The sequence below is a fragment of the Carcharhinus amblyrhynchos genome, chromosome 20, assembly GCF_965287045.1.
Source record: "Carcharhinus amblyrhynchos chromosome 20, sCarAmb.v2.hapA, whole genome shotgun sequence".
NCBI lineage: Eukaryota > Metazoa > Chordata > Chondrichthyes > Carcharhiniformes > Carcharhinidae > Carcharhinus > Carcharhinus amblyrhynchos.
This window is the reverse complement of record NC_137343.1, coordinates 13,288,911-13,302,470: the sequence shown is the minus strand read 5'-3', so window position 1 is coordinate 13,302,470 and position 13,560 is coordinate 13,288,911. Positions and strand designations below refer to the sequence as shown.

Sequence of the window (13,560 nt, the reverse complement as noted above, 5' to 3'; positions counted from 1 at the left end):
CTTTTACCAGTCTTTAGGATAACTTTAAATATTAGAGCTGGATGATGGGTAGTACGGGCCATGATGAATACATGAAATCTGATCCTGCCACCTCACAACAGCCGGATTAAATTACAACTTTAATTATCTAAATCGCAGTTTTCTAAACAAAACAACATCACTCAAAATGATCCCAAACTAGCGATTTTCTTTCCCCATTCTGGGCCACAGGATTAACTGCAGCCGGTACACTTACCTCTTTATCTTCTTTCATGTGGTATACAAAGAGTAGCTTCCTTGTGATTTTAAATATAGCAAGTGCACTTCTTTTTGATGGATTTGCTTCACTGACGTCAAAAAAATTATCAACTTCCATCCTGTAAAGGCAACATCACCTAATTAACCAACATTGATAAAGTTTTAAAGAAAACTATAGACGGGCTCTCAGAGAAATAACACTCGGGGGTTTTGTTTTAAGAAACCTCACTGATGGGTTGAAGCCCATAGAGCTAAATATCAATAAGGTTCAAGTTTGAATAAAAGAGAAATAAGACAAACTAAGAATGATCTAAATGCAAGATAACGATTAAATCAAGGAAGGAAGAGATTATGGCAAATGAGTTTAAGATCACTGAAACATCCATGCTGGACCAAGTCGCATCTGAGATTGATGGCAGTGCTATGATTCCACATGATTCTTGGAGACCTATCACTCAGGACATCCAGACAGAAGAGAGAGTCATCCCATGAATGGATGAAAAAAAACATTTTGCAAATGATCAAGGGTGGACTAATAGGGCGTTAACTGGCCAGATTGATTGTTTTCCTTTGTGTGTACAGGACATATCTGGACAATTTTACATATTATCGGTTAGATATCAGTGTGGTGTTGTCCTTGAAGAGCTTGGCTTTTCAGCTAGTTCTGGAGCATAACTTATCACTACTATTGCTGGAGTTGTAGAGGTAGAGCTTATTGTGGTAGAGGCAGTTTCAATTGAAACATTCAAAAGGAAAGTAGACAGTTATTTAAAGAGAAAAAATATGCACGCGGTGGCCACTTCTGCTAATATAATCATAGACAAATGCATCTACGATATGTAGATGGGTGAGGACTAGATCAGGTAGGCTTTTCCTTCTTGCTAGTTCCCTCACCACCTACTGAAGACCCAGTCTAACAGCTATGTCCTTCACGTCTTGGCTAGCCCCAGTCAGTAGTCATATTACTGAGCCACTTTTGGTGATGGACATCTAAGACCGTCATTCAGAGTACATGCTGTGATCTTGCCATCCTCAGTGCTTCTTCCAAGTTGTGTTCAACATGGAGGAGTATTAATTCATTAGCTTTGGGGAGGAGCAGTGGGTGGTAATCAGCAGGAGACTTCCTTGCCCATATTTGACTTGATACCACGAGACTTCTTGGGTCTGGAGTCAATGTTAAAGACTCCCAGGACAACTCTTTTCTAACTGTACACAACTGTGCCTCTATCTCTGGTGAATCTGAATTGTTGGTGGGAGAGAATATACCCAGGGATGATGATGGTGGTGTCTGGGACATTATAAGCTTGGATTGGTGAGTATGTCTATATCAGGCTTGGCTAGTCTGTGGGAGAGTTCTTCCAATTCTGCCACAGGTCCTAGAGGTTAGGAAGGACTTAAAAAATACATGAATCCAAGGCCAATACTACAGGAAAAAATAGTTGTTAGGTGGCTAACAAATTTATTTATATCATTTCTTTTGCCTTGGCTTACTTTTTGAACTGGTTGTATTGTGTTTAATTTCCTGGCTTCTAGTAGGAGTTATTGTATTTTGTGGACTGGAGCTAGCGAATGAGACAGGTTTATATTGCCCACTCTATTTTTGAGGCCATTCACATTTATCTGTAAACTTTATGTTATTCATGATTTCCTTTCAATACTGGCATTCCCCATTTCAACTGGCATCCAATCAACTTTCCCAGGACAGTAGGGAGAGTGCGTGTATATCTTTTTTTGACTTGTTAGGAATACCTAGGTATGACTGTGCTGTTGAAAATAGTCGCAGTAGTGGAGCGATACCAAGTTGTTGTTTTTAAGGCTGAAAACCTAATGAGGAATGTAGAACTGAGGTTTAAAGTCTTCGTAGATATGAAGAGTAACATTCCAAATCTTGGAGGTTCTTTGGCTTTATAGAATTCATCACAGTTGTTGCTGTGTTCTTGCTTGTTTTATCTTTCATTGGTATTTCTTGTTTCTAAAACATAATTTGTTCTTTAAGCTACTTTTCTTTTGAAAATTGCATTATGAAATCTCTGGCAAAACAAAATAATTAACCTGATTTCTCTAAGCAGCCGACACCTGCAGAGGTACCTCCTGACCATCGCTTGAATCTGAATGGTTGCACGTTCTCGTTCCTTCTGCCCTTTCCTCTCCTCCCGAGCTGCCCGGGCTTTGTCCAGGAACTGTGTCTTGGAAGTTTGTGCCACACTGAACATTTTTGTTTCTGTGAATGTGACAACAACAGAAGTTTTTTTAAAATCATTTTCTCTTACCAATGGTCAAATGCAAGTGCTCAATAGTATAACCCGAGATTCTGATATTATTGTTGACCTGAGTTCGAAGCGTTAACATTTTCTGCCTTTTGAACACACATGAGCTATTTTAAATTTAAAGCCTTACCAAGCCTCTTCACTGCATTTGGCACTTTTGTACTAATACACAATGGGAAACGCAAGCCTATACACATACACGTCTCAACTACTGCTCATTTATGGGGTGTGGGTGTCATTAGCTAGACCAGCATTTATTGCCCATCTCTGGTTGCCCTTGAGAAGCTGGTGGTGAACTGTCTTCTTGAACCACTGCAGTCCCTGGGATGTGTACACAGGGAGAAAATTCCAGGACTTTGACCCAGCGACGGTGAAGGAACGGTGGTATATTTCCAAGGCAGGATGGTTGGAGGGAGAGCTCCAGGCGGCGGGGTAGCCAGATATCTGCTGCTCTTGTCCTTCTAGATAGTAGTGGTTGTGGGTTTGAAAGGTGCAACCTAAGGAAATTTGGTGAGTTCCTGCAGTACACCTTGTAGATAGGCCACACTACTGCCACTGTTTGCAAACTTGTAGGGAGTGAATGTCTGTGGAAATGGTAGCAATCAAGGGAGCCTGCTTTGTCCTGGATGGTGTCAAGCTTCTTGAGTGCTGTTGTATCTGCACTCATCAGGCAAGTGGAGAGCATTCCATCACCCTCCTGATTTGTGATGGAGAGGCCTTGGCAGTCAGGAGGTGAGTTACTTGCTGCACGATTCCTTTGACCTGCTCTGGTAGCCACAGTATTTATATGGCTAGTCCAGTTCAGTTTCTGGTCAATGGTAAACCCAGGATGTTGATAGTTGAGGCGTGGCACAGTGGTTAGCACTGCTGCCTCACAGTGTCAGGGACCTGGGTTCAATTCCTGGTTTGGATTGTTGTCTGTGTGGAGTCTGCATGCTTTTCCCCATGTCCGCATGAGTTTCCTCTGGGTGCTTCGGTTTCCTCCCACAGTCTGAAAGACGGGCTGGTTAGGTGCACTGCCATGCTAAATTCTCGCTCAGTGTATCCGAACTAGCACCGAGTGTGATGACAAGAGGATTTCACAGTAAGTTCATTGCAATGTTAATGTAAGCCTACTTGTGACACTAATAAACGTAGTTCCTATTTTCAAGAAAGGGAACAGAGATAGCCCGGGAAATTACCGACCGGTGAGTCTGACCTCAGTGGTTGGTAAGCTGATGGAGAGGCTTCTGAGGGACAAGATTTACGAGCATTTGGAGAGGTTTGACATGATCAGAAATAGTCAGCATGGTTTTGTCAAGGGCAGGTCGTGCCTTACGAGCCTAGTTGAGTTCTTCAAAAATGTGACTGAACACATTGACGAAGGAAGTGCAATGGACGTGGTGTACATGGACTTCAGCAAGGCGTTTGATAAGGTCCCCCATGCAAGACTTCTTGAGAAGGTGAGAGGGCATGGGATCCAAGGGCCTTTGGCCTTGTGGATCCAGAACTGGCTTGCCTGCAGAAGGCAGAGAGTGGTTGTGGATGGGTCTTTTTCAGCTTGGAGGTCAGTCACCAGTGGAGTGCCCCAGGGATCTGTTCTAGGGCCCTTGCTGTTTGTCATTTTCATAAATGACCTAGATGAGGAAGTGGAGGGATGGGTAAGTAAGTTCGCTGATGACACGAAGGTCGGTGGTGTTGTGGATGGTCTGGAAGGATATCAAAAGTTGCAGCAGGACATAAATAGGATGCAGGACTGGACGGAGAAGTGGCAGATGGACTTCAACGCGGATAAATGCGTAGTCGTCCATTTTGGCAGAACCAATGGGATGAACGAGTACACTATCAAGGGCAGGGGTCTTAGTAGTGTTGAAGAGCAGAAGGATCTTGGGGTCCGGGTCCACAGGACTCTTAAATCGGCCTCGCAGGTGGAGAATGTGGTCAAGAAGGTGTATGGTGTACTGGCCTTCATTAATCGAGGGATTGAGTTTAGGAATCGGGAGGTAATGCTGCAACTGTATAAGACCCTTGTCAGGCCTCATTTGGAGTACTGTGCGCAGTTCTGGTCGCCTCACTATAGGAAGGATGTAGAAGCTATTGAAAGAGTAGAGGAGATTTACAAGGATGTTGCCTGGACTGGGAGGCATGCCTTATGAAGTTAGGTTGAGGGAGCTGGGACTCTTTTCCCTGGAGAGATGAAGGTTGAGAGGCGACCTGATAGAAGTTTATAAAATGTTGAGAGGAATAGATAGGGTGGATTCTCAGAGGCTATTTCCCCGGGTTGAAATGGTCACTACGAGAGGACACAGATTTAAGGTGCGGGGAGGCAAGTACAGAAGTGATGTTGGGGTAAGTTTTTCACTCAGAGGGTGATGAGTGAATGGAATAGGCTGCCGTCAGTGGTGGTGGAGGCGAACTTGCTGGGGTCTTTTAAAAGACTTCTGGATGAGTATATGGGATTTAATGGGATTGGGGGTTACAGATAGGTCTATAGATTGGTAGGTGTTGATGTGATCGGCGCAACTCGTGGGCCGAAGGGCCTGTTTGTGCTGTAGTGTTCTATGTTCTATGTTCTAAATAAACTTCAAGACTTTAGAATCATTCAATCCCTACAGTGCAGAAGGTGGCCATTCAGCCCATCGAATCTGCACTAACCACAATTCCACCCAGGTCCTATTCCCGCAACCCCTCATATTTACTCTGATAATCCCTCTGACACTAGGGTTAATTTAGCATGGCCAATCAACCTAAACTGTGCATCTTTGGACTGTGGGAGGAAACTGGAGTGCCTGCAGGAAATCCACACAGACATTGGGAGAATGTGAAAACTCCACAGAGATAGTGACCCCGAGGCCAGAACTGAACCTGGGTCCGTGGCGCTGTGAGACTGCTGTGCTAACCACCGTGCTGCCCAGCGGAGGGACATCACAGATCAACACCAGTTCCATAGATGGGTCAGAATGTACTTATGGTTCTGACTTACATCAAGAAGGCATAAAGTTTATAACTACATAATCATCAACATCTACAGAAACGAAAGCCGTTTCACTGCCAGTCAAGCAAAAACATATAATGGGGGCAAATAATCAATATTAATAAAGATCAATTTACCTTAGTTTGTAGTGCTCTCCAAGACTGGAAATCAGTTCAGCAGTCCTGCTGCATTGACATGAGGCACTCATTCAGACACTGGCACACCTGGAGTGAATGGGCACTGATAAGAAGAAGACTCCACGTCATTTCAAGTCCATCTTCTCAGAACAAAATAGCTATCTACTTGATTGGGCACATTGGAAACCCTAAGAAAGAACAAAATATGTTGGAAAAGTTAAAGACTCATTCATGGTGACTGACCATTTATAAGTTAGGATGGCAAGAGGTTAAAATCTCCAATGGCACCTGAGCACCACAACACTAACTTGGCTCCTAAATTTCAAACATTCTTAGCCCAAAAAGCTATCTGGGATAAGCTGAACTGGCACATTAACAACGAGTTGGACAAATCATGCAGATTTAAAAACAGAATGTCATTTTGACTATTGTGCAGCATCATTAAGGTTTACACATTGCAATAGCTCCAGTCTCATTTTCCTGTTCATTATAATCTTCTTCAAGTGTTTATCCAACTCCCACTTAAGCACCAAGATTAGAATAAGATCAAGATCAAGTGCTACTTAGGCAATATTTGTCATATTCCTAACAGAAATCCTGCAAATTCATCCTTGTTTTTGCATTAATGTTTGACAAATTTTAAAATCTGCATTCCTACTTCTAAGGACAGCATATTTCTGTACCTGAACCCTCAATCGTTCCACTCACCTACTGCATTAAAAAAAATGACCACTCAGTGCATTTTTATTTATTTTTTCCACAAAAGTTAATACCCATGGTTTAATTAACACCAATCTAGAAGGCCTTCTAGGTCAGAGTTACTTAAGCCCTGGGCATAAAATATATGGAACATATATACAATATACATGTAATGTATAAATACATCCACTTAGTGGAGCTAAGGTTTGTTCTGAAGGGATCAAGTGGTGCAAGTTGGGAAATAATCTGCTTGATAGCGATTAGAAAGCTGTAATTTTTGGTCAATAGAACAATTGAGTATTTAAAACTTATATTCACAAACTACACAGTTTACTATCTCAATCTCTGCAAACTTACAATCATTCCCAGAGATCGATTATTGGTGTTGTCACAAAGCTTATTGGTAATTATAAAAAAAAGAAGAAAAATCAGTCTAATGTTCTGAGATGCTCTCAAACACTAGTGACAGACTTGTGCCATCACTTTTTACCTTTGTGCTATACATCCTGAACTGTACTGTCCAGAAATATTTGGAGAGACTGAATCAATCATAACTGTGTCATAACACAGGCAGATACTGAACAGTGTTAAGTCAACAGCCATTACAATTTTCTGAAATTCTAGCGACACTGCGAATGACAGGAATTATTTTAAAGTACAATCCAGATTTGTGCATGAAACTATTCAAAACATTTTGAAAGCTTTATAAATTTTGTTTCATGGCTTACTCCCAGCAGTGAGATATATTCTGTAATTTATAACTTTATGCAAATTATACTAGATAATTAAACAGAAATAAATACTCTACCACCATTTAATCTGCAAGACAGAGCACTCCACAGTCCTATTATTGCCCAAATACACATTTCATGACATCTTTCAACTATGTCTGTATATGCTGCACTCATCTGACACAAAAGTTATACAGTTTACGCAGATAAAAGAGGACACAGCAGAAAACACTTGCCATGAAAAGCCCAATTGAGAACAAATAATGCTTTACTTCAAAACAAGCTCACATCCATTACCACATGCATGGTTGCTTTTGCCTTTTGAAATGAAGCTGCCCTAAAGGCATTATGGCAAGTAAGACTTTCCTTTGTAAGAATGATTTTCCTATGATCAATAATCTCATAGCAGAAACTGGACAAATTATATATACGCACACAGTAACACAATTATTTTTGCTGCATGGCATGTCACAATAAGAAATCAGGCCAAATCCTCCTCTTGCGTTCTTGAACATTTCTCTGTGGCATATGCGTAACCTAAAGTATTGTTAAACACTCCACCAAATTTTAATCTACAAATCAGAACACTCCAAGATCCTATTATTGTCCAAATCACCTTGCACATTGTATGACAATCTTCTTCTAAGTCTGTAGATGCTGCGCTCATCTTACATAAAACTTAGGAAATTTCTGTACTTAAGAGGATGCACAAGGAAACACTTGCCATGAAGGGCCCAATCGAGATCAAATATTTTATTTCAAAACAGGCCCACATGCATTATCACACGCTGTTGCCTTCTAAAATGTAGCTGTCCTAAAGGCATTACGGCAAGTAAGACTTTCCTTTCTAAGAATAACTTTCCTGTGATTAGCAATCTCATAGCAGCAACTGCAGAAATTACACACATACAGCAACACAATTATATTCCCCGCACAACATAAGACAATAACAAATCAGGCCAAAACCTCTTCCTGTGTTCCTGAACTTTTCTGTCTGTAATATGCATAACCTGAGGTATTATTATTATTGATGATGATGGATGATAATGATTTTCAGTATTAACTGACAGAGTTAGTACCCGGTTCTTCACTCCCAGCTCTCTTCTTCTTTTGTAATCCCGTCCCTCTCGCAACAAGCACAACTCCATCAACAACAAGCCCATCACCGCCGCCGCCGCCGCCGCTTCCGTTTCCGGCTCAGACGGGCACCTGGGGGATCAGATCACGTGCCCTTTCCACTGGGCCTAGGTCTACGCATACTCACTGGGCTGGCTTTGATTGGTCGGCCATCTGACTGAGGCGGGGCGAGGGCGCGGCCCGCCATCTTGGTAAAGGTCCTGAATCTCAGAGTGAGTCCACAGTAAGGCAGGTTCCCAACTCGGTTAAACCCGTGTAGAACTTTGTCTGTACGTATACGGAATATTATGTCTGTTCCACTGTGATATCACCTCCCAGAAATGAGGGAGACAAGACAGTTGGTACAGCTTTGATTTCATAGAAACCCTACAGAAAGGGGCCATCTGGCCCATGGAGTCTGCACTGACCACAATCCCACCCAGTGTCTACCCCCACATATTTACCTGCTAATCCTTCTAACGTCTCAGAACACTAAGGGGCAATTTGAACATAACCAATCAACCTAACCCACACAACTTCGGACTGTGGGGGAAACCAGAATACCCGGAGGAAACCCACACAGACATGAGGAGAATGTGCAAACTCCACATGGACGGTCACCCAAGCCGGGAATCAAACCCAGGTCCCTGGCGCTGTGAAGCGGCAGTGCTACTGTGCCGCCCCATGGTATTTGATTTATTAATGTCACATGTATTGGAACACAACAAAAAATATTGTTTCTTGTGTGCTAAACAGAAAACGCATACCATTCATAGAATACATAAGGGAGAAGGAAAGAAGAGGGTGCAAAATGTAGTATTACAGTGATAGCTGGGGTGTAGAGAAAGGGCAAGTCGTGGGGCTTACAGGTAGTGTGACATGAACCCAAGATCCTGGTTGTATAAGGTGGTTGAGTGTGAGAGAGATGTGACGGCAAAGTCTCTCAGTGTAGTCTGTGTTAAAGGTTGACCTGATCTGTAGTCCTTTCAGTATCTTGTCTGTTTTCCTGCATCTTTGTAGAAATTTGTGTTGATATGCGCGATCTTCTTGGACATCCTCTCCACTTGGAGCCTCACAGCGCCAAAGACCAAGGTTCAATTCCCAGCTTTGTCACTATCTGTGGAGCCTGCACGTTCTCCCTGTGTCTGCATGTTTCCTCTGGTGCTTTGTTTTTCTCCCACAATTTGAAAGAAGTGCTGGTTAGGTGCATTGCCGATGCTAAATTCTCCCTCACAACTCAAACAAGCACCTGATTTTCACAATAACTTCATTGTAAAATTAATGCAAGCCTACTTGTGACACTAATAAATTAACTTTAACCTTCATATGGTAGTTACATTCAAAAGCCTGATGGCAGCAGGGAAGAAGCTGTTCTTGAGCTGCTTGGTACATGATCTCAGATTTTTGTATCTTTTTCCTGATGGAAGAATGTGGAAGAGAGAATGTTCGGGGTGCGTGGGGTCCTTGCTTATGCTAGCTGCTTTTCCCAGGCAGTGGGAAGTGTAGATAGAGTCAATGGATGGAGTCAATGGATCATCTCATGATCAGCCTGTTGCTGCCATGTGATTAATCCTTCACCCACCACCCCCCAACTTTTTTTTTAAATCATCTAGGGTTGTCAAACCTCCAAGATGGACCTGGAGTCTCCAAGAATTGAAGATCAATCTCCAGGACAGTACTGTCTTGGGAAAAATCATCAGGACATTAAAAATGATTGGTTCATTTTGTCATATTCGTTGAACAATTCTCTTTATCAGACGTGAAAATAACTGAAAATTGGGATGGAGCAGACTGTTTGGCTAGTATTGATCAAGCCTCGTTCAATTTGATACTGAGGTTTTATGCTTTCCAATTGACGTAGGAAGGCAGTGTAACACAATAATGGTAAAGTTGCTATTGTCCGGGATGACCGTAGGCTGACTCAAGGGGCAATGTTGAGAAGGCAGAGCCTTCATCAATAACCTTGGCTGATATGGGAATTGAACTACGCTGTGGGTATCACTGTGCATTGCAAACTAGCTGTCCAGTCAACTGAACTAAACTTACTCCTTTTGTTTTACAAGGATGGATGTGTTGGCTGACTAATGGCTGAAGCAAGGGACAAATCATCTAATGAAACAATCAGGAACACATTTAATCACGGTTGTCAATCGTACATCGAACTGCTTTATGAAAGATCCTGAATATCCCATAATGAAGACCATTCCAGGCATTAGCCTGCCTTTATATGAAGATGTGTGAGGTAATATAAATCCTGAATGTTCTTTTACCAATTTGCACTTGTTTACCCACTGCCCCCAACCCCCACCATGCTACATTGAAACAGTGTGTAATATTAAGCATTTCTGTCCCACACTGTTGTAAGTTTCCTCTCTAAAATCCTCTATTTCCTGCATTACACTGAGGATGACTGGATATCAAAAGCATTAATTGGCTGTGAAATGCTTTAGGATGTTCTAAGCTTGTTGAAGGTGTTATTGCAAGTATTCTTTATTTGCCTACTAAGGTTAAAGAAGTTTTTCTACTGTTTTCTCAGAACTTATCCTTCTAAAGTTCAAACTTGTTGCTTTTCTCTGAATCTGTTAGAGCAGGAGACTTCATCAAGCCTCCACCGACAACAATCCCCGCAAGGCCCTGTCCCCATACCCCATACATTTAACCTGCTAGTCCCCCTGATATTAAGGGGCAATTTCGCATGGTCAATCAACCTAACCTGCACATCTTTGGAGTGTGGGAGGAAACCAGAGCATCCAGAGCAACCCACACAGGGATGAGGAGAATATGCAAATACCACATTGACAGTCACCCAAGGCCGAAAGTGAACTGGGGTTCCTGGTGCTGTGAGGCAGCAGTGCTAGCCACTGTGCTACAGTGTCACCAGTTATCATTAGTGTCCTCACGAATAGTCATCCTTTAATCAACAGTATAAACAAAAACTGGTCATTATTGCATTGCTGTTTGAGGGACCTTGCTGTATGCTGCTGCCTTTTTTATATTACAACAGTGATTACACTTCAAAAGCAGTTGGCTGGAAGCGCATTGAGTTGTCCAGTAGTCATGAAAAGCACTATATAAGTACAAGACTTTTCTTTTTATTGCTTTGTGTGTTGGTGAACAAAGTTGAATGTGGTATTTAATGTAGGGGACGCAGTGGCATAGTGATATTATCACTGGACAAGTAACCCAGAGACACAGGTGAATGTTTTAGAGACATGGGTTCGAATCCCACCGTGACAGATTAACAAAAAATCTGGAATTAAAAAAGTCTAACAATAATCGTGAAACAATTGGTTACTGGCATTTAAAAAAAACTGGCCCTTTCTCCCAGTTTTAGCTGTTTGGGCCCAAATATGAATCTAGGCCCACAGCAATAGCTAAGCTATTGACTCAGTAGCATAGCAAAGCACTCAGTTGCATTAAACCACTGCAAAGCTTGTAAAGAATAAAACCAGACAAACATTTGGCCTTGATTTAGGCACAGGAGATAACAATAGCAAACTCATCCCCGTCGACTCTGCAAAGTCCTCCTTATTAAAATCTGGAGTCCTGCCTAACCTTGTCTGTAAGGCATGATTATACTCCAGACATCACTATCTATGAGTGTGTTCAGTCCCAGCTGATGAATCTGTACTCCTCTGGGTTGAACAGCATTTAGAGGAAGTACTGAAAGTAGTAAGAGTGCGGAATGTACACTAGGTGGGAGACTTCAGTATCCATCACAAAGAGTGGCTCAGTAGTACCAGTACAGACTGGGCTGGCTCGGTCCTAAAGGACATAGCTGCTACACTGGGACAGCAGCAGGAGTTGAGGGACCTAACAAGAGAGAAAAACATACTTGACTTCATCCTCACCAATCTGCCTGCCGCAGATGCATCTATCCTTGACAGTATCAATAGCAGTGATCACTGCACAGTGCTTGTGGAGATACTCTCCATTGTGTTGTGTATCGTTGCCACCATGCTAAATGGGATAGATTTTGAACAGATCTAGCAACTCAAAACTGAGCATCTGAGAGGCTGTGGGCCATCAGCAGCAGCAGAATTGTACTCAACCGCAATCTGTAACCTCATGGCCGGGCACATCCCCACTCAACTATTACCATCAAGCCAGGGAATCAACCCTGGTTCAATAAAGACTGCAGGAGAGCGTGCCAGGAGTTGCACTAGATATCCCTAAAAATGAGGTGTCAACTTGGTGAAGCTACATCTCAGGACTATTTACATGCCAAACAGTGGAAGCAGCATGCGATAAAGCCAAGTGATCCCATAACCAACAGATCAGATCTAAGCGCTGTGGTCCTGCCAGATCCAGTTGTGAATGGTGGTGGACAATAAAATAACTCTCTGGAATAATAGAATTCCTGCAGTGCAGAAGAGGCTATTATGCCCATCGAGTCTGCACCAACTCTGACAGAATATCTTACCCAGGACTCTCCCCCACCTTATCCTTGTAACCCCGCACATTTACCATGGCTAACCCATCTAACCTACACACTTTAGAACATGAAGGAGCAAATTACCATAGCCAATCCATCTAACTTGGACATCACTGGACTGTTGGAGGAAACGAGACCACCCAGGGAAAATCCACTCAGACAAGGGGAAAACATGTAAAATCCACACAGCAGAGGAGGAGGCTCCACAAATATCCCCATCATCAATGATGTAGGAGCCCAGCACATCAGTGCAAAAGATAAGGCTGAAGCATTCAGAACAACTTTTAACCAGAGGTGCCAAATGGATGATCCACCTCAGCTTCCTCCAGAGATTCCCAGCATCACCGCTTCCAGTCTTCAGCCAATTCGATTCACTATGTGATTTCAAGAAAGAATTGAAAGTGCTGGATACTGCAAAAGTGGTGGGCCCTAACAATATTCCAGCAACACTACTGTACACAAAAAGCAGGACAAATCCAAGCCAGCCAATTACCATCCCATAAATTTATTCTCGATCACCTGTAAAGTGATGGAAAGAGTCATCAACAGTGGTACCAATCAGCACCTGTTCAGCAATAATCTGCTCATGGATACTAAGTTTGGGTTCTGCCAAAGTCACATTGCAACAATCTCATTGCAACCTTGATTCAAATATGGACCAAAGATCTGAACTTCAGCGGTAAGGTAAGAGTAACTGCCCTTGACATCAAGGTAGCATTTGACTCAGTATGGCATCAAGAAGCCCTAGCAAAACAGGAATCAATGCGAATCAATGCTGGTCAGTGTCATATCCATTGGCATAAGAGAAAATGGTTGTGATTGTTGGAGGTTAATCATCTCTGTTTTAGGATAACACTGAAAGTGTTACTCAGAGTAGTGTCTTAGGCTCAAACGTCTTCAGCTGCTTCATCAATTGCCTTCCTTCCATCATAAGGTCAGAAGTGGTCAGGGCTGCAGATGATTGCACAATTTTCAGCACCGTTCC

At 42.6% G+C, this 13,560-nt stretch overlaps 1 protein-coding gene across 2 annotated transcripts in view; it reads right to left on the bottom strand.

Moving 5' to 3' along the window:
- ube3b (ubiquitin protein ligase E3B) overlaps positions 1-8,202 on the bottom strand; it is a 52,081-nt gene extending 43,879 nt beyond the window's left edge. The window contains exons 1-4 of one of the 2 annotated variants that reach the window (XM_080208099.1): positions 8,093-8,202; positions 5,595-5,782; positions 2,290-2,458; positions 236-356 (exon numbers count right to left, since the gene is read on the bottom strand). In XM_080208099.1, coding sequence (XP_080064225.1) covers positions 236-356; positions 2,290-2,450 — 282 coding nt within the window. In that variant the 5' untranslated portion in view covers positions 2,451-2,458; positions 5,595-5,782; positions 8,093-8,202. The remainder of the gene's footprint in view (positions 1-235; positions 357-2,289; positions 2,459-5,594; positions 5,783-8,092) is intronic. The other variant, XM_080208098.1, reaches the window with a different exon arrangement.
- Between the last annotated feature and the right edge of the window lie 5,358 nt (positions 8,203-13,560).